This window comes from Typopeltis vanoorti, chromosome 6, assembly GCF_054136105.1.
Source record: "Typopeltis vanoorti isolate ZY-2024b chromosome 6, IOZ_Tvanoo_1.0, whole genome shotgun sequence".
NCBI classification, from domain to species: Eukaryota; Metazoa; Arthropoda; class Arachnida; order Uropygi; family Thelyphonidae; genus Typopeltis; species Typopeltis vanoorti.
The window spans coordinates 15,347,174-15,369,762 of NC_143554.1; the positions used below are offsets into that span (position 1 = coordinate 15,347,174).

Below are 22,589 nucleotides of genomic sequence, written 5' to 3' on the forward strand. Positions count from 1 at the left end.
CCTTTAAAGGTGATGTGCAAGTCTTCTCTCAGTTATACAGCTTTGACCCTTAAGCACACCTTCCTATATCGTTAATGAACGAATTAAATAGCAGTGGTCCAATAACAGAACCTTGCGACACACCACTAGCCACAGGCCTTCTTTTGTACTCTACTCCTGAATAAATTATTCTCTGATATCTCTCCATCAACCACCCTCCTATCCATCTCACCAACCATAATGAGTGATGAAATGTTAGAAGTGAATGAAGAGGATGTATTATTATTATTATTAAACAAGACCTCATGGAGTCAAAGACTCATCTAGGAGGTCCTTTTATCTCTCACACATCTCATTATACCAGGTTTTAAACACATTCAAACTCCTTGCAGACACCACACTCTCAGGCAAGGCATTCCAATCACTCACAACTCTGCACGAAAAAAACCTGCCTCTCACTCTCCTACTCACACCCTCCTCACACCCTCTTTATACAGTTTCCAGGGATGACCTCTGGTTTTTCCCCTGATCTCCCACTATTCTCTGTAGAACTTCTCCACCATTGATCCTATAACAACCCCTTACCAACTTGTAGGTCTCTATCATATCTCCCCTCTTCCTTCTCTCCACTAGACTCTGCAAATTACATCTTTTCAATCTTTCCTCATACTCGACATTCCAGAGGTCGGAAACTACCTTAGTCAGTCGCCTTTAGACCCTTTCCAACATCTCTTCATCCTTCTGGAAACCAGGTGACCAAATCTGGGCACAATAGTCCATGTGTGGTCTAATCAAAGCCTTATACAATGGAACAAGAATCTCCCTACTTCTACACATCAGTGTCCTCCTCATCATTCCCAGAAGTCTTTGTGTTGTCTTCACAATTTTGGCGATGTGTCCCCTAAATTTTAGATCCTTATCCACTATCACTCCCAGATCTCTTATTTCCTCTACTTCCAACAATATATTCTCACCAAGCATAAATTCTGCATCCCATCTTTGTTTTCCAAATTTTAAAACCTTACATTTTGCAACATTGAACTCGCATCCCCATTTGCTTGCACAATCACTCAATTTATTCAAGTCTTCTTGCAAGGCCACAACATCTTCACTGCTCTTTATGGTTCGTCCCAACTTTGCATCATCTGCAAACAACTGAATATCTCCATCCAAATCTTCGCCAATATCATTAATATACAAGTTAAATAGTAATGGCCCTAAAACAGATCCCTGAGGCACTCCACTAGTGACTTTCCTTTTCCTGGATATTGCACCCCCATACACAACTTGTTGATACCTATCAGATAGCCAATATTCAATCCAATACACTAATCTAATATCCAACCCCATCTGCTCTAGTTTGACTGTCAACTTATCATGAGGTACTCTATTAAAAGCTTTTGCGAAATCTAAGTATATTACTGTGTATCCTTATCCTCTGTCCAAGGAAGCAGTCACTTTATTGTAATACGTAAGTAGATTACTAAAACACGACCTCCCTTTAGCAAATCCATGCTGTCCATCAAAGATTATACCATTGTTGTCAACCCAACTCTGGATCCTAGTTCTCACAAGCTTCTCCAACAACTTAACCACAACACCTGACACACAGATAGGCCTAATAGTTTGATGCTTGAGTTCGATCACCTCCTTTATGAAGTGGCACAATCTTGCCCTCCTTCCACTCTTTAGGGACTTGACTAAGTGCAAGACTCGTATTAAAAAAATATGTCAAGGCAGGTGTCAACTCTCTGGCACATTCCTTCAGAATACGCGGTGATATATTATCAAGTCCCACAGCCTTATTTACATCTAGTTTACTCAACTCCCCAAACACCTCTTGCTCACTTACAGTCAGTCTCTCCTCCCCATCATCAACTGCTCTTAATCTCTCCATGAAGTCACATTCACAAGATTGAAAGATCTTTATGAACTGCTCATTAAGTATCTCCACCACACATTCTGCAACAGTTGTCTTTATACCATTTCCTCCGATCAATGTCATCCTAACATAATCATTCTTTCTTTTGCTGGCTACATATCGAAAGAACTCCCTAGGATTCTTTTTAGTTTCATTAGCTAACTGCTGTTCATACCTCTCTTTAGCTACTCTCACCAACCAAGTCACCCTCCTTGCCTGGTCTTTGTAGACCTCATAAAATTGGTTACTTCCACTTAATAAGGCATGAGGACTAGATGGAAGTTCACCATATGTTTTAAGGGAAATGTGCTGTGGAACTGACTGTGCCATTAACTTGACTGTTTAATGAAAGTTTTGCAATGAGGCAGGTTCCTAGAATGTGGAAGGAGTGTAAGATACTACCATTGCATAAGGGTGCTGGTAGAATGAAAGTATCAAACTATAGGCCTTGTTTTTATTTCTTCTGTAATTGGTAAGATGTTGGAAAAATTGGTAATAACTCATATACAGAATGGGCAGATGAGGTTAATATTATTTATGCAGGTCAGCATGGATTTGTTAAAGGGTGCTCTTGTTTTAGCAGCAGTCCTAAAACAGACACGTAAGGTGCAAACAACTAGTGACTTTCCTGTTTTGGGATATTGCTCCCACATACACTATTTGCCAATGCCTATCAGATAGCCAATTTCTAATCCAATGCACTAGTCTAATATCCAATGCTGTCCACTTTAGTTTCACTATCAACTTATCATGCAGTAATCTATTGAAACTCTTTACAAAATCTAAGTATACCACTGGGTATCCATTTCCTTTATCCAATGAAGCTGTCACCTTATTGTAACAAGTGAGTAGATTACTAAAGCATGACATCCCTTTAGCAAATCCATAAGGGTCTTGGTAGAATCAAAGATAATATGAGAGTGGTCTGAAAAGTTCTCGGCCTTGACCATAGATGGCAACACTATCGGGACGTGTTTTTTTTTTTTTTTTTTTTTTTTTTTTTTTTTTTTTTTTTCTCTTCTCCCCTAAGTTGACCAAAACTTTTCAGACAACCCTCATACCACTGTTGTCAGCCTGATTTTGGATTCTGGTTTTCACCAGCCCCTCCAACACCTCAACCACAACTGTCATACAGATAAGCATGTAATTTGATGCTTGAGTTCTGTCACCTCCAGTGGCGACCCATACATAAGCACTGCGACACTGCAGCGCCCCCAAGGAAAAATGAAAAATTAAAATTTTTTGTTTGTTTATAAATAATAACAATGCTTACAACATTATATAAATGCAATACAACATTAAAGTCTACAGCTTATGTTTTGACATTGATTGAATAGTTAATAATTGGAATTATTCGATTAACACTTAAGATTACGAAAGAAATGCACTGCAATCTAACGCCGATATTTGTTTGCACTTGCCATTGCACGTTTTGTCTTTCAGACACTGCCCAAACGGCAGTGTATTTTTAGTATCCTTACGCACGTTATTTCTGTGAGATATGAAACGTTAATTATTGGTGTGTGTGCGTGGTGAATTATTTTTGTCAATATTATTTTATTTTGTTAAAATAACATATAATTATTTATTTATTATAGATACAAGGCTGAATTATGATGAGTGTCACTGTTGAAAATATGAAAAGAATTATATTTTTTCAATTATCGTTACACAAAACAAATTAACTGTGATCTAATGCCGACATTCGTTTGCCCTTGTCATTGCTATTGATATGAAACTTTTATTATTGGTGTTTGTTCGTGGTGAGGATGAAATATTTTTAATAAAGCAATTTTTAATATGTAAATTTATTTATTAATAAATTACAGATTAGTTTTTTTTTTTTTTTTTTTGGGTATATGCAGCACCCTCACTTGAAATTTTCACTGGCTGCCACTGATCACCTCTCTTATGATTCAGTACAATGTTGCTTCCTTCCTCTCCTTTGGAGCTTGGCCCAGTGTAAGACACTTATATGTCATGGCAGATGTCAACTACCTGGCACTTTCCTTTCATAATCATTTTCTCTCTCTCTTTACTTCATTAGTTAACTGCTGCTTATACTACATATTTCATAATCTTTATTATATTCTTGTCAGTATTGTTATACGAACACTCCATTGAGTCCAAAGACTCATTGCAGGAGACCCAATCTATCCACACAATCTATCATGCCCCTGCTTGAACCCATTAACAGACATATATTCATTAACAGAACTGTTATATTCTTGTCAGCATTATTATACGAACACCTCCATGGAGTCCAAAGACTCATCGCAGGAGACCCAATCTATCCACACAATCTATCATGCCTCTGCTTGAACCCATTAACAGACAAAGCACTCGCAACTAACACTGGCAACCCATTTCACTCATTCACAACTCTCAAAGCAAAAAAAATGTAGTCCTCACACCCCTGTTAATCACACCTTTATTCAACTTCCAGGGATGATCCCTTGATCTGGTTCCTCCAGCCAAGTGCTAAAACATTTCCCCTGTATTTGTCCTATAAAAACCTTTAAGCAACTTAAATGTTTCTATCATATCCAATCTTTTTCTCCTGTCAACCAACCCCTGCAATCCACCCATCTTCCATCTCTCCTCATAAGGAACATTCCACAGGACACTCACCATCTTAGTCACTTGCCTCTGAATCCTTTCCACCACTTCCTCATCCCCAAGAAAAACAGGGGACCAGACTTGAGCAAAGTAATCCAGATATGAGTATATCAAGGCCTTATAAAGAGGAATAATAATTTCCTTCTCTCTACTTGTTAATGTGTTCTTCAATAGCCAAGTAATATTATGGGCTACCTTAGCAATCTTCTGAATATGTCATCTAAACTTTAATTCTCTGTTTACCACCACCCCTAACTCTCTAGTTTCATCTGTTTCCTGGAGTATGGTGTCATCAGTGTGATACACGGCTTGTAATCTATTTATCCCAAAATGCTTAACTTTACATTTCTCAACATTAACCTAACACCCTTTAACTTTTGTCCATATTTGACAATTCACTTATTCACTTAACCAGTGTCCAATCCATCCCTATTTGTTCTAATTTGCGTAACAGGGTTCCATGTGGTATTCTGCCTTTGCAAAATCAATGTATAGCCATTTCCATAGCCAATTTACTGTTACTCTTTTATAAAAAGTTAGTAAATTACTAAGACATGACTGACCCTTCACAAGCCCATGTTGACCCTCATACAGTATCATATTTTTATCTACCCATTGTAGAATTATCTTTTTTACCAATTTTTCTAGTACTTTTACCACCATGCCTGAGATACTGATTGGTCTATAACTTGCTATTGCAGTCTTAGAATCAACCTTATGCAAATTAATTATTTTGCTCTCTTTCCATGCCTTGGAACTCTACCGGAGCTGAGACTTAAAGAGCCTAGTCAAAGGCATTGCCAGTTCCCTTGCACATTCTTGCAAAACTCTAGCTGATATCCCATCCACTCCCACAGCTATATTTATATTGAGATTCTGCAATATCCTACGAAGTATAAATACTCCTTCTTGATAGAATATTCCTCATGTTTTGCAATCTCTCTAGTCAAGATTGCATGGTCACTTTCACCAATTGGAGGCAATGTAGTCAACTTGGTTAGGGACTGCTCTTCTGATCGTATGACTAGATCCAATACTCTCCCACAGCTAATCCCCTCCATCACATGCTGCCTTAAATAATTATCTCTTAGCAGGTGTATAAATGATATTTCCTTTCTGCCATGTGATCTTTCTTCTTTCCAATCTATATCTCCATAGTTGAAGTCTCCATAATAATCACTCAACCCGTACTCATTGTACTAAGTATCCATTATGTCTCTCTGTGCTTCTAATTATTATCCATTATGTCTCTCTGTGCTTCCTTCTAATCATTATCCATGATGTCTCTATTTCATTACTATCAAAAACTTTGGCAAAATCTGTAAAAATTATCATAAGAAAGCTCTAAATTCTGTACTTCTAAGTAAACATGCTGAGTATTATTCTTCCCTCAGTAAAACCAGCTTGCTTATGCCTTAATGTCTTTATTACTTATTCAATCTTGTTTATCAAAATTTTTACATTTTTCTCCCCTAGTACTGACAATAGTCTAATTCTCCAATTTTCACATTTACTAAGATCACTTTTCTTTGGAATGATGTTATTGACTGTTTCTTTCCATTGTGTGAGTACCTTTTCACTCTCTAGACATTATTAAAGATCACTTGCAATTTATCAGTAGTAATTTCTTCTGTTGTTTAGCTTTTATATTGCTATATGATCTCTCTGCTACATGCCTTTCTTCTTCTTCTGATTTAGGAGACTTCTATTATTGTACTTGCTATATTAGCTATGTAGTTTTCTACATTTACAATCTCATCAGATGGTTCTCTTTATCTTTCAATTCTCTTCAGTTTATCAGCATATTTTTTTTGTTTTAATTTTTGCCTTATTACATTTCATAGTGTCCTTTCAGAGCATATTTTGTGACCTCATAAAATTTTCCAGTGTAGCTTAGCACTGTAGCCTGATAGGTTTTTTGTGACTTTCCTTTCTCTCTCTAATTTCTCAGATGAATTCCTTTTATTTTGGTGACTTCTATATTTTTAAGCAGCATTTTAACTTTATGCATTTTGTCTGTTTATTTCCAGGTCTTGTTTGATAACCATTCTTTATTCTTTTTTCCTTTCTTAGTGGCCAAACATCCCTTGCTGCCTCATTATATACTATCCTAAAATATTTCCTTCTCCTCTCTAATATTTTAGGTGTGTTGTACTTTCCAAGTTTCTATTTTTTTTTCATTCTCCAAAATTTGAAATTAATTATTTCTCATAACAGAAAAAGTTTCTTTTATTTCATTTATTTTTAACTTAGATATATTACTGTTAACACCAGACATCCATGAAGATAAAAGATTCATTGTAGTTGATACACACTGTTACACATAAAGGCCATCAATCAATAAATAAATATATATGTGCATTCACTGCAATATCGGGCAGTGCATTCCACTTACCAACCATTCAAAGAATTTGCTCCTTATGTCCCTCTTCACACCCTCCTAATACAGCTTCCACAAATGTCCTTTGTTCTACCCACTTCTATTCTATGAAAAATTTCTTCAACATTAACCTGGGAACAACCTTTTACCAACTTAAAAGCCGCAATTATATCCCCTCTCTTCCTGCTATTCGTAAGACTTTGAACAAGCTGCATTCACTCAATCTGTCTTCATATTCTTTGTCCTAAAGGCCATTTACCGCATTAATGAGACCATTTTCAGTATACCCTCATCACCATGAAATCCAGGGGACCAAATAAATTCAAATCCCTATGAGGCCTGATCAAGGCCTTGTTTGTTGTCTTTATTGCATTGTGCCTGTTCTATTATCCACTCATCCAATCTATTTTCTCATTGCTCTTCCTAATTTTACATAATCTACAAACGGTTGTATATCACCAGTTAAACATCCCAATATATTATCATTTTGTTTTAATTTTTAATCGACTTATTCCTATACTGCTTTAATTTAAGTTATCACTAAGTAATGATCAGATTCTACGTCAGCTTTTTCAGCATCAAGGAGTGAGTTTTGAAACCTACCTTGAGTGCACTGTTATTAATTTGGCTTTTGGGTTTACCATATGGCACTATCTGGCTTCTTTCTAATTCCTGCCAGCTACCTTATCGTGGTGGAGGAGGATTGATGCTGGATGGAGCAAGTGTGCATATGTGTGGGTGTTTGTGTTTCATATATATATATATATATATATATATATATGTAGAAAAATTTTTACCTTAGGTATATACTATGTTAAAGATACCACGCAATTTTATAAGCTAGGTTTTAATCCTTTTTTCCCCAAGTAAGTCAAGTTTTCGCCTGCACGTAGTGCAAGTCTGAGGCAACTTGACTTACTTGACTTACTTGTCTGTTTGCTTACTTTAGAAAAAAAGGATTAAAACCTAGTTTATAAAATTGCTTGGCATCTTTAACATATTCTCATCGAAAGACTTAGACGTTGGTTATATATGATTATTAAATAACTTAAGGAAATTACAACGTACGAAAGACATAAATTAAATTAAACTTTAATCTATATTTCCAATATTTCGGCAACGTCATGTTGCCATCTTCACAGGAACTTAAAATAAAGACACTGGCATGCAGGCACTACATACAATAAATGAGGACGAAGCAGGAAGCTATTGTTTCTCCTAAAAGTCCTGATGGTGTCCCCCTAGCGGGCTATGTAGGTATTCTTCGCCATTGGACTGAAGGTCTTCTGATGTAAGGCTCCCAAATTTGGGGCAGTCTCATGCAACCAAATTTTCTGAGGTTTGGCATGTTTCTTAGGGCTGAGGCTGATTCTATGAATAGCCTTTCAAATTTGAATTTACTACAGTGTATTACCGTGGCTTTCTTCCACTGTATTCGGTGGCATGAATCAAGAGCATGGTCTGCAAGACCAGAGTGGCTGTACTGGTGAAACCGGATGTAGTCCTTGTGTTCTGCAATTATGATATTCGCTGTCCTGCTTGTTTGGCCAAAGTAGGACAGCTTACAGCTGCAAGGGATCTGATATACACCAGATAGGTCTAGGGCAGTGATGGCGAACCTTTTTACCCAGGTCTGTCAAACAACTTTTTTTTTTTTTTTTAATATTAACGTTGTTGATGTGCCACTTGCATACATGCATAAATTTAACTACATAATCATAGATGGTGACTTATCATATTAGTCTATTTATTTAATAGGACATTGATATAAAATTATGAATTCATATTATACAAATAATTTCGTCATCGTCGTCCAGTAACATCCTCTAGCAAGAGGGTTGCAGCAGATGAGCAGCTCTTCTCCATTTCTCTCTGTCTGTCGCTTCCATCATTCTTAAACCAGTCCATTCCACGATGTCATTAAACCACTCTCTAGTTGGTCTTCCACGTCTTCTCTTCCCCTCAACTTTCCCTTGTAATATAGAAGATGTCCTGCAAATCTAGTCTTTCATTTCATAATATTCATTAACAGTGTTCTTTCCATCCCAACTCGTCATAAAACTTATTGATTTGATATTCTTTCTGGATAGCTAATGTTTTCCATCTTTCTATAACACCACATTTCCAATGCATTAATTCTTTCCATATCTCTCTTTCTTAGTGTCCATGACTCACTTCCATGACTTGCAATGCTCCAAACTGTTGCTTTAACTATTCCAATTCTAATGCCTATTTTAGTGTTCTTGTTTATTAAAATTCTCTTCATTTCCATAAATGCCAATTTAGCTTTGCCTATTCTATTTCTAATGTCCAACTCTGAAGTTTCTTTCTCTGAGATCCAGCTACCTAAATATTGAAATCTTTCCTCCACATCTTATTTTTACATTATCTCCTATTTTTCTACCCATTATCATTATCTTGGTCTTTTTTGTGTTAATTCTTAGTACATAATTTACAAGAGTTTTCAATTCTTTGAATAATTTGTTGTAACCCATTTCCACTTTCGGCCATCACTACTACCTCATCCGCACATCTTAAGTTATTAATGATTCTTCCGTTTATTTTTATTCCTTCTTCTACATCCTCAAGTGCCTCTCTAAACATTTGTTCACTATAAAAGTTAAGCAATAATGGTGATAACTTGCATCCTTGTCTGACTCCTCTCTCCACCGGGAATTCTCCTGTTTCCTCTCCATTTATACACGCTGACGCTATTTGTGACCAATATAATCTCTTTGAAATTTCCAAATCATAAGAGTCAATATCAGTATTTTCTAGAATGTCAAAAATCCTTTCATGTTTCACTGTATCAAATGCCTTTTCAAAATCTAGAAATCCCAAAAACAACTTTCCACCATGGTTTAGTGTTTTCTCCCCAATAAATCTTAAACAAGTTATAGCCTCTCTAGTTCCTCTGTTGGTTCTGAATCCAAACTGTTCCTCGTTCATTTCTTTTTCTATTTTATTCCTAATTCTCTCTAAAGTTATTTGCACCAGAATTTTTGCTGTGTGAGTTATAAGACTTATCATTCTAAAATTGCTACAGTCTAAAACTCCCGTCTTTTTTGGAATGGGGATAAAAATTGATCTTCTAAACTCCTCTGGTAATTCTTGTCCTTCATAAATTCCGTTAATAATTTGCCGTAACACTTCCTTTTTCACCTATATTCCTTATAAGTTCTATCTGTATACCATCTATTCCAGGGGATTTTCCTTCTTTCATCTTTTGAATTGCTAGATTCAATTCCTCCCTCATGATGCACAGTCTCTGCCCACTATGTTCTTTCCTTTGATTAATTTAATAAATTAATTTAATAAACTGAAATTACAAACTTACATTACATTTAATGACTTTTATGTTGCTGAGTGCTGGTAGAAAGTTGCTTTATAGAAGGGCTATAGTGTGTACATTTTAATGCTACGCAGGCAGTGCTCAAATCATTGCTCAATCTATTTTTCCCTTTCGATTTGATATTATTTAAGGCAGAAAATAGAGTTTCACAAGAGTATGTACAAGAGAAAATTGTTAGAACAGCTTTAGCAAAGATTTTAAGAGCATGAAAATTTCCGGGAAGGCTATTCCACACGCTTAGAATTTTACAATCTGAATTTTTACATGCGGTATCATGCAGACATTCCCGCTCAAGTACTTCTAATTAATTTCTAAGAGCAATAAACTTTCTTTTCCAGATAGGATTACACTGGAAGTCGGCTAGTTGCATTTGTAGATCTTTTAAATCCAACTACTCAAAGCCATCTAATTTAAGATCCATGAATTCTGTTTCATCAGGATACTTGATGAATTGGATTGTTTGTTCCAACATTTGAAGTTGCTCAAATCTAGAAGAAAACTGCTCAGTTTTCTGACTTTAGAACTTCGATAGATTGGTTGATATGGTGTTCACGATTTTTGGGGCTGGTTTCATTAAAAAAAATTTTCACTCTTGGGAAATACTTAAAATTGTTACTTTCTAAATCATATTTTGAAATATTTTGAGTTTATTCTCAAAGCCAAAACCTACCTTCGCCTTAACTGAGAGCGATCTTACACGATTTATAGCAGTTTTTTCATCAGAATACCAATATTTTTCAACATCCAAGGTGTGTCACCTGAAACCCTCAAGTGTGTCAGTGCTTTCACGTGTGTCATAGGTTCGCCATCACTGGTCTAAGGGAAGTGGTTGGTCTTTAGTGGAGTGGATAAGGGACACCAATTTTTTATATGGTCTATAACAGTGGTGTTCAACCTTTTTTATTACACGAGCTACTTTTCTTTAAAAAGTTATTTGACGATCTACTCTCTTATATATAAGTTATTCGGCGATCTACTCTTTTATATAGATCACGTTCCCCCAACCTGATATCTGATTACGCACAAATAATCAACTAAAAAAAAAATTCACAACTAAAAACTTTATTTGTGTATTTAAAAATTTATTTATCACTTTTAATTATTTTAATACAACAAAAAAAAAATATTGGAATAAAATATTTATTTCTCTATTTTGGAAAACCAAAGTTAGAAAAAACAACAGATTGATTACAAACTCACAAGTTACAGGAAATGCTGGTTGATAAAAAAAAAAAAAAAAAAGTTAATGTGAAATTTGGCATTGTTTGGACCTCACAATATTTTCATAGTGAAGTTGATATGAAGACGTGGCCAATTCCCAGACAGTCATCCAAATAATCATTTGTAATTTGGTTTCTTAATTGATTTTTTATTTCGTTCATATTTGAAAAAGCGGAGTCTGACAAATATGTCGATCCGAAACAAGACAGAATTTTTCACACAATATCAGTTAATATTGTGAATTTATCATCTGCATACTTCCAAATGACTTCATTGTTTATTGATTTTAAAATATAAACTATTCTGAATGTTTATTATCTCAAGTTCTACTTCAGCTTGGTTTATATCAAACAGCCCACTAATTTTATTTGAAATTTCTGTGTTGTTCAGAAATTTCAAATAAAAGTTTTCTTGGAATGGATTATTGATAAAAGATACAATCATTTCAGTTTTATTAAAATCTTTAAATCTTGAATTTATTTCTTTCTTAACTAATTCTATTTCACGAATAAATTCTTTTAATTTAATTTAAAGCGAATTAAAAATAATACAAAATAATGATAAATAAAATATTATGTTTTCAGTTTTAATTAAATTTGTAAGTAAGGAGGAATACACAAGAGATCGACCAAAAATCGCTCCGCGATCAATGAGTTGAACACCCCTGGTCTATAGCATGAGGTCAAGTCATGTTTTTTTAGGATTTTGGTAATTTTTTACAAGGTGCCTCGGATGTAGGGAATGGTGATGGATTTATAGTAATCCTTGTTGTGAAGAGGGTGAGGGGGGGGGGGGTTGTGGTTTACTGGTTTCAATATTTTTTGGATTTTTTTTGGGTGGTTGGTAGCCATTGGCTGAGAAAGTGTTGAGGATGTCTAGTTCTGTGGTTAGGGCATTGTCATTTGAACAGATAAGTTTAGGCCTGTTGTGTAGTATCTTAATAACTCCATATTGTTGTGGGAGGGGGGATTGTTGGTGAATGTATCTGCCTGTATGGGTGGGTTTTCTATAAACTGAGAAAACCAACATTAAATCAGGTTGCTGGGTGACTAGTGTGTCTAAAAAAGGGAGGCTGTTGTTTTTCTCTTTTTCCAGGATGAACTTGATTCTCGTTGTTTAAGTGTGTTAGGAAAGAGAGGAGTGTATCAGAGCCATATGGTTGGTTTTTTTGGGGCAGAGTTTAAGGCTTTCTCTTCAAGAGTCTCCATAAAGAAGTTGGCGAAGGGTGGAGAGAGTGGTGAACCCATGGCTGCCCCCTCTGTTTGTGTTTGTAAAATTTTCCTTGCCAAACGAAATAGTCTGTGTTCATTGTGAACTGAAATAAGGCTGAGATATCGGTAGGAAATTTAGCTTGGATTAGCTCTAACGTTTCTTTGAGTGTGACATTTGTGAATAAGGAGGAGATATCAAAACCTTACGCTCCAACATACAGACAAAAATGTCTGTATGTTGGAGTGTAAGGTTTTCTATGCTGGGCTGAGATTTTTATGTGTGGTGGTGTGTTGCCAGTATAGCGTGTGAGTGCTTTGGCCAAATGTTTAGCTAATTTGTATGTGGGGGAATCAATGCCATCCACTATGGGATGTAATGGCACACTTTCTTTATGTATTTTTTGAGAGTCCATATATATGGGGGAGTATGGAGTTAAACGGTTTTAATTTGTTACTTGTTAAGTGACTTCTGCAGGCCAAGAAGTGACTTGCTTATGGAGCCTGTGCAGTTTCTAATTTGTGAGTTGGTGGGATTGTATTCAATAGGGAGGTAAGTAGCCCGATCTAATAATAGAGCATTAAGCTTACCTGTGTAATCCGTTTGGTTAAGTACTACTGTGGCGTTACCTTTATCCACTTTGGTGATTACTAGTGCTTTGTTTTTCTTCAATTCCTGTAGAGATTTATATTCGTTATTGGATATGTTGGTTTTTGGTGGTCTTACTTTGGTGAGAACACACGCCACATCCAGTCTAATATTGTTGGCGATGTGGTTTGGAAGGTGGCGGATTCCGTGTTGAATTTGGATCATCATATTCTTGTCTGGTAATTTTCTGGGAGCAACGAAGTTGTGGCCGCATGAGAGAGCGTTGAATGCTTCAGGCTTCAAATTAACTGAAGAAAGGTTGACTAAAGTGTCGGTAGGAAGTTTTGGTTCAGAGATCGAGTTTTTTTTTAAATTCTCAAATTTCTTGATATGTCGACCTCGTATTTTTTAAAAATTCTTTATCCACAGTCGTGCACAAGATGCCATATAAAATTGACCAAAGCTCATGGTTTAACGTGCTGGAAAGCTGTTCTTCAAGCTCCCGAATAGCTAAGTTTGCATCAGCTTGGAGAAAGCGAGTGGTGGAAATTTGTTCTCGTAGCAGAGCTTGGCTGGCACGGTTATAAATTTGGAGAGCCTTTTGTGAAAAAGAAAGAGCGTGGTGAAAGAGTTTACCACTCTCCCCATCTTTGGCCAACTTTTTTATGGAAACTTTTGGCCTTAAACTCTGCCCCACAAAAACCAACCATATGGCTTTGCTAAGTTGATGATGTGTTCGCTATTTGGCCACATGGCTCTGATACACTCCTCTCCTTCCTAACACACGTAAACAACCAACACACCAGAATCAAGTTCACCTTGGAAAAAGAGAAAAACAACAGCCTCCCTTTCTTAGACACATTAGTCACTCGGCAACCTGATGGAACCTTGGTTTTCTCAGTTTATAGAAAACCTACCCATACAGGCAGATACATTCACCAACAATCTCCTTCCCCCTCCCCCCCACACAACAATATGGAGTTATTAAGACACTACACAACAGGGCTAAACTTATCTGTTCATATGACAGTGCCCTAACCACATCTTCAACACTTTCTCAGCCAATGGCTACCCCCCCCCCCAAAAAAAAATTGAAAGCAGTAAACCACAACACTCCCCCCCCCTTTCACAACAAGGATTACTCTAAATCCATCACCATTCCCTACATCCGAGGCACCTCCTAAAAAAAATTACCAAAATTCTAAAAAACATGACTTGACCTCATGTTATTGACCATATAAAAAATTGGCATCCCTTATCTGCTCCACTAAGACCAACAACTTCCCCTAGACCTACCTGGTGTATACCATGTCCTTTGCAGCCATAAGCTGTTCTACTTTGGCCAAACAGGCAGGACAGCGAATATCAGAATTTCAGAACACAAGGACTACATCCGGTTTCACCAGTACAGCCACTCTGGCTTGGTTGTAATCCTCATGATGGACAAGGAGCACATTTTATCTTGGAGTTACTGGAAGAGATGATCATCATTCTACTTGTGCCAGTTCATTGCTACCTATACACTCTAGATGAAGAAATGAAAGTGAGGTACTCTTAACAAAACCTGTGCTGTTCTCTCCAGTTTTGTTAAGAAATGTATTCATTTTTTTCTTATCAGCTTTTGTCACCTGCCCAAAATGAATTGTGCTTAAATTTGCAAAAATGAGTAAAGGTGACAAGTAGAGTTAGTCACCAGAGTGCATAAATTCCAGAACTATTATTTTTGCACTCTGCAGAGAAATTATTTCATGGTGTAAACTTCAGTTTGCTGTTATTTTGCTAAATGCAAGAAGATGGATCCAATCTGGTGGGGGGGAAAAAAGTACACTTCAAAAGTCTTCCTTTTTAAAATTTGTATTTTAAGAAATTTTTAGTGAATTTTTTTTTACCTCAATAATTTAATTTTCTGTATGCATTAATAGTACCTCTTAAGCATATGCATCACAGGAAAGTTTCATTCTATATCCCTCTGGTATGTGAAAAGATCCACAGATAACACACAGTTCACTGTATGAAAAGCTAATGAAGGTGCATTCCAGAAAATGTTAAGAATAGGGTTATTAGAATAACTAGTATTGTTTTTAAAAATGAGGAACAGACCACATTCCTAGTCTTAGTTCTCATGAATAAGTTATGAATGCATTAATTATTTTCCCAGAAGTTGAATCAAAATAGTTACAAATGGGGAGAATATGATAGTGTAGTGCTTCTTGTCCTTTTTTTTTGATAATTCTACTCGCATAACTTTTAAAAATGTACGAGGTATGAGTACCAGTGGTCACATAATCTAGCAACCGTGCTCCAGAATCTAAGCATATTTTCAAGCCACTTTAAGCCTCCAGTAAGTTGAGCAGTGGTCTCTAATTGGTGTGTGAAAATCATCTGTGACCTAAGAACTATAACAAATATTCATTCTATAGTGGGATTTGAAACCATAGCCTCTTGGCTGTAGAACAGCAATGCTATCCACTAAGGCTGGTGATATGTTTGTGCGTGTTTAAGAACTTGTATCTGAAAAGAAACACATCAAGCAATTTACTGCTGCTGATCAAATAAAAGCTGTAATTCCCTTCTCTGTTTTTTTCAATTTATTCATCACTGGTGATTTCCATTTTACATGATTGAGATGTAAATAATATTTCGTATGTACAAAATTCTGTTATATGTATAGATGTTAATAAATTTAGTTTAATCCTTTATCCAAGTATGAGCAAACAAAGTTTGCACCTGAAAATATCTTCAGGACTGGGGTAAGGTAGTACAACACCAGGCAACTCGTAGCAAAGGTGGACCCATCACTCCTATTCCAGTATCTCCCATAATGCAAAACAAATAAACTTTTTTTATTAAATTATATAATGTAATTTAATAAAAAAAGGTGGCACACCTTTTGGCAACTCCTATAGATAAAGATGACCTCACTATTGCTTCTGCCTGCTGGTATTTCCACTTCTGGGCCTGGCTCCCACTGAAGAGACCTCAATAAAGATCGAAACTAGTCTGGGTAGTGGCCCTTCCCTTAATGCATAACATTATACATATCCGCAAGGAGATGTTTTGCATTATGGGAGATACTGGGATAGGAGTGATGGGTCCACCTTTGCTGCGAGTTGCTTGGTGTTGTTACTACCTTACCCCAGTCCTGAAGATATTTTCAGGCACAAACTTCGTTTGCTCACATTGGATAAAGGATTAAACTAAATTTATTATAGTCTAACCAGGTGAAAAATAAACTTTCAACATGTGTAGATGTGTGTGCGTGAGAGAGAGTAATATATATATAAATATATATATATATATATATATATATATACACACATATTGATGTTTATGAGGTTATATTGCGACTCCTGATGCATATAAACTTTTACTATTTTGATTTCATTGAAATATTTACTTTCAGATGGATCAACTTCTAAAGGAAAAATTCATGTTGAAAGTTCAGTTAGAGAGGAATCTGGATATCGGTTTCTGTCATGATGGTGAATTATTTTTTTATATGTTCATTTATTTGTCTTTATTTTTTTATATTATTATACACAAAGCAGGTATATCGTACCATATGCGAGTTAAATGTTAGGATCCAATCTTTCATCAAAAGTGAAATTGCTTTATTGGTCTAGGTATTTCATTATATTAGCTAGCCTGTCCTATCCTGGCTGATTATGGTTATCATTGATAATGCTTAAGAAAAGTTTTTGATTTATCATCCCAGATGCCCAAATAGTATATTGCTGGGATGAGTGGATTTGTATAGAATTATCAGCTATAGAAATGTTTTGTATAGATCTCTCATTTCCTGTTTAAGATGGACATGTTACTCAGAAAAGAATACCTAGTTTTTATTAAAGCTGAAGAGACTGATGAGATGAGCAAGTAAAAGCAATAAAATGTTGAATCAAGTAATGTGACAATGATTAATAATTATACTAGCACTAAGGTAAGTTAGTTCGAACATTTGAGAAAAGAAGTAATATGGTACAGTGATTCGATCATCAAATTGCTAAAGGCACTACTTTGAGCTTTGCAGGAATAAAAACTAAAGCTATAGCATATGTAATAAAGTAACATAAAAGAAAAATAAAGGAGAAAGTAGTGTTTGTACAAACTAATAATTTCAGTAGTTATAAATATAGTATGAGAGATAATATGAAAGGTTTGAAAGAACTGACAGAATTGAGTTAAGGAGGGCTGTGATATCAAATGGTTCAATGTGCAGGTTGGCAGAAGAAATGCATATGAGATTTTGGATGCATTGAGTGAGTTTGATGGTAGAAAAGATTTGTATAAGATGGATGGGCTGCATTTAAATGGATTTGTCATCAGAAGCTTGGAAAAATTACTGCGATCTAATGCAGAGAGTCAGGGAACATAGAGCATAATAGGAGAAATAGTATGTGTGGGTAAGTTCAGCTATGGTATGCAAATCTGACAATAATCTGAATGTCAGTGATCATGGTTTTGAATCTGGTGAAGGGTAGAAAATTACAATTTGGGTTCAGACTTTTTTTTTAGTGTATCTGTGGATGAAAAAGTTGCCCAACCGAATCAAGCAGACTTTAGGTGTAAGTATATATAAAAGCCAGTAGGTAATTTGCTTTGTCTGTATGCAAATACATGAAGCATTGGAAAAAGAGGGGGCAGAGTTTGTTACATTAGGGAATATGTTTTGGTCTAAGATTATTGGTATTAGTGAAACCTGGCAATAAGAGTGAGTACTCACTGGAATCGAGTGTAAAGGTATAGTATTTTTTTTTTTTAGGAAGAACAGAAGAGATGGAACAATGGGGGGGGGGGTGTTACTAATGATAGCAGATTATTAATGTCCATTTAGGCAAAAATCTCATGGTGGCAATAATAATATCCCTTGTAGCAGTGAATTTGAAGTTATCTAGTGTGAAGTTAAGTTAATAGGATAAAATATATAGTGGATTATTTCAACAGACCTTGTCATTCAACTGCTGGGGACGATGAAATGTATCGCAAAATTACCTTGATATAAACTGAGCGAGTAATTATTATGGATTACTTAATTTATCCAAACATTGATTGGCTAGAAGAGAAATCTCATGATAAGAATGAAGGAGAATTTATTGAGCTGTTGTGGGGCAGTTTTCTCAAACAGCATGTGAAAAAAGGAACTTGAAATTAATGGGTGTTTGATTTGATCATAGCATCAGAATAATGATAATAATAATGTCTGTTAATAATAAGGTTTTGTCACCTGTTGGTGAAAATAATCATTTACTACTCTCCTGGTAAGTAGCTTATGATGTGCATGTTCCAGTTAAGACAGGTTATGCTTAACTACAAAGCAGGAAATTATGACATGCTCAGGAGAATATTATTTTTAGTCCATTGGTATTAGTTACTGAATGGGAAAAAAATCAGCAATGCATGGGAATCTTTGAAAATGTGCTTAACTGAGGCAGTATCTGAATATGTTCCTAGAGTTTGAAGGACAGATAGGGTGGGAATGAAATGGATGTGCAACCTTATTAAGTAGGAGATTCAGGAAGAACGATGGTGAGAAAAAGTGAGAGGAGATATGAAATATATAAAGTACAGGCAAGAAAAGAAATGAGTGTCAGATGAAGAGATAAATCAGAGTATGAAAAAAAAAATTGACTATACAGCTATAACCAACTCAAAAGAATTTTATCGCTATGCTGCAAATAAAATAAGAAAAAAAATGAATATAGAAAGATAAGTTTAGTGAATTCAGATAGTACTCATGGCAGAATCAGATTGAGATTGTTCAAATAATAAGTGTTCCGTTTGCTAAGAACTGTCGACCAGATAGCATGGTGCACAATGCTATGACTACATTGGATGAAGAGATAGAGATGCTTAAAAATAACTTTCAACAGTTGTTGTATAATTTGGATATCAATTCAACAATAGGACTAAATGGGATATCAGATCCCGTTTACTGTGTACTAAAGGAAACGTTTAGCTGAAATGGATTGACAGTTGACATGTATGTATAATTTAAACCTCAGCTCAATAAAGGTACCACGGAATGTGAAAAATGTATGATAGTTCCATTGTATACACTAATGGCCAAAATTGTGGAAACCTTTTGGATAAAGTGTATTTTTGAGGTTTAATGGATCATACCACTTTGTTTTGGTGTAATACCATAAAATTGTATATCAATCGAAAAATAATTTAATCAAGAATGTAATGCAACAAAGTTTGTTCAATTATCTGTATTCTATGAAAAGTTATAACCAAATAACCGGAAAAAAGAAGCACAACTTGCTTAGGTTGATATGAAATAGCTTTCCTTTATTTGAATGTAGCCAATGAGCATGAGTGTTTAGAGAGCCAATCAGGTGTCATCTTGTTTAGCAATGAGCCAGTAAGGTCACAGTAGGATTCAGCTATTGATGTCATGTATTGGAGCTGAGAGGAGGACATTTGTCAGTGTGTTATGTGATTGCTATCAAGTTAGTTGGTTTTTTGTTTTGTGTTCTTTCATTTAGTGAGCTTGTAAAATGTAATAAAATTAAAGAAATGGTGCAAAGAGTTGACTGGTCACCCAGAAAGCAATGTAAAATAGTACTATTAAGTGAACAAGGCTACAGTTATGAAGAAATTAGAAGAAAAATTGGTGGAAACTTAACCAAAGGTGGCATTTCTAAATTTTTGAAGAGGTATAAGGAGACCCAGTCACTACAAAACCAGACTGGTGAAGGCAGGAAAAGGTGCACAACAGCAAGTGATGATAGAAGAATTGAGAAACTGTGCCTACATGACAGAAAAAAACATCTGGGTGTATACAAGATGAAATGGTGCAATACGATGTGAAGTTGAGTGCAAGGACTGTTCGGTGCAGACTGCAAGAATTTGGTCTAAATGCTAGAATCCCACGGAAAAAACCATTTTTATCTCTCAAACAAAGGTTGAAAAGATTAAACTGGGCTAAAACCCATGTTAACTGGACAGCGGAACAATGGGACAGTGTTATTTGGAGTGATGAGACCAAAATCTCCCTGTTTGGTAGTGATGGCATAAAATACATAAGGAAAAGAATCGGAGAAGATTTGCATTCTGATTGCATTACACATACCGTGAAACACCCACTTAGTGTTATGATCTGGAGTTGTATGAGATCAAAAGGTGTGGGCAGAATTTGCATGATTAATGGGAATATAAATGCCCAAAAATATATAAATGAAATACTTGAGCCCAAACTGAAGCCTTTTGCATGTGATCTTTTCTAAGATAATGAAGCATTTATATTTCAACAGGATTCTGCTCCATGTCATGTTGCTGCTGTGTGCAAAAAGCGGTTTCAAGATAATCATATTCCACTGCTGGAATGGCCTGGGAATAGCCCAGACCTTAACCCAATCGAAAATCTATGGAGTCAACTAAAGAAACTTGTTAGTCAGAAGCAACCCACCAATAAAACCCACTTAATAGAAGCAATAATTCAATCTTAGTTTCACATTATAACAGCTGCAGAACTAAAAAACTTGGTTCACTACATGGGATGGAGTTGTATGGCGGTAATTAATGCTAAAGGTTACCCAACTAAGTATTAATTCACATTGTGAGAATTTTTGTACATCTCATTTTTTCTATGTGTTTCACTTTTCTTCTTTATAACTGCTGTTCTAATAAAAATCCTTCATAAAAGTTATTGCATTACATTCTTGATTAAATTATCTTTTCATTGATATATAAATTTATGGTGTTACTCCAAAAAAAGTGGTGTTATGAGCCATCAACCCTCAGAAATACACTTTTTCCAAAAGGTTTCCACAATTTTGGCCACTAGTGTACAAGGGGTAGTGCAAGAACTGATATTTCTTCAATTCTTATGATAACACAAGGAAAGAAATCTCAAATGCGTGAAAAGGCTTATGTGTTCACAGTACATGTTAATTTATTTTCAAGGTATTGATGACAACACGGAATGAAAATAAAATAATTGATATGTATTAACTTATTTGCTGGTATTATATCCAGCATCTTCATAGCACAAAAACAGTTTGTCGCAGTACTCAAAACAACAACAGTTTAGTATACCAGTGGAACTAGTTTAAAAAAATTGTACTGGACAACACAAGGAACTACAATTCTAATTAGGAACCATCTATATTGGAAGAAAGAGAAAACAAGTATTAATTAGATCATAAAATGACTGTCTGCTAAATTTTTGATAAATTTATAATTCACCGATACTTGTCACACTATCTTTTGTTCTTTATCGCAGGATTGTACTCAATTATTAACATTACAGCCACTTAGCATGCCATGTGTTAGTCAGATAATTGCCTCCAACTGAATGATGCAGGTAGAGAGTTGAAACTGGTGCACTAAGCTCCCCATAGATCGTGCTATCTGTCACTTATGGAATTTTAAAATTGGTCCAAATTTTGTATGTCAGGCTGGAAACTTTTGGAACCTATCTCGTATTTCAGCCTTAAAACAAAAAGCCAATGTTAGTTAGTTACAAAGTAGAACTTAAAATTTTAAAAAATGAATTGATTTGAAACAATGAGAGTTTTATGATGTTACATATAAAACAATGCAGCGATATAACTGAGTAAGTGTATTATTAGTTATTAATGAACTGTATTATATATATTAATTAAAATAGACTTTAATAATGTGTAATTAGAATAAGGCTCTCCCATATCTTAAATAGTGAGAGGCAGTCATTGGCGTTCATGTTTGGAATGAACTTTCTTTAAATAAACGTTCAAATTTATTGCAACAAAGATGGAGTAGGTGCATTTCAGACCACAGGATATTGTAGTCTGCATCTATTCCATGTTGTGCAAGGCCAGATTTCTCACATTTCCTGTTGATGATTTCCAGCTTGTCTGAAGAGTAAGTCACAGGGATCTTGTGACTGTCTCTCATGTAGTTTTTATTGCAATAAATTTGAACGTTTATTTAAAGAAAGTCATTCCAAACATGAACGCCAATGACTGCCTCTCACTATTTAAGATATGGGAGAGCCTTCTTATAATTACACATTATTAAAGTCTATTTTAATTAATATATGTAATACCCATTCGTTAGATTATAGGATGTGGTCTATACTTAAGTGTGTAAGCCAGTGGTTCTCAAAGGGTGCTCCAGGACGCACTAGTGTGCCCTAGAAGATTTTCGGGTGCGCCCTGTGGTATTCCAGAGAAATATGTGTCCAGATATAAAAATAAATATAGTTACTCTATTATACCTTTTCATTATGGGTATACCGCTCTTTTTGTCAACACATCATTATTATATTAATTAACAGCAGTTTTTCTTGCAAAGAGAACAAGAATATGAGTTTGAACAAGAGTTTGCCTTTCAAA

The 22,589-nt window shown here is 35.4% G+C and overlaps 1 protein-coding gene across 1 annotated transcript in view; it reads left to right on the plus strand.

The window, feature by feature from the left end:
• The window catches only part of Vps13D (vacuolar protein sorting 13D), a 1,260,195-nt gene that overhangs the window by 576,037 nt on the left and 661,569 nt on the right, over positions 1-22,589 (plus strand). The window contains exon 40 of the mRNA XM_090393926.1: positions 16,673-16,751. Coding sequence (XP_090250052.1) covers positions 16,673-16,751 — 79 coding nt within the window. The remainder of the gene's footprint in view (positions 1-16,672; positions 16,752-22,589) is intronic.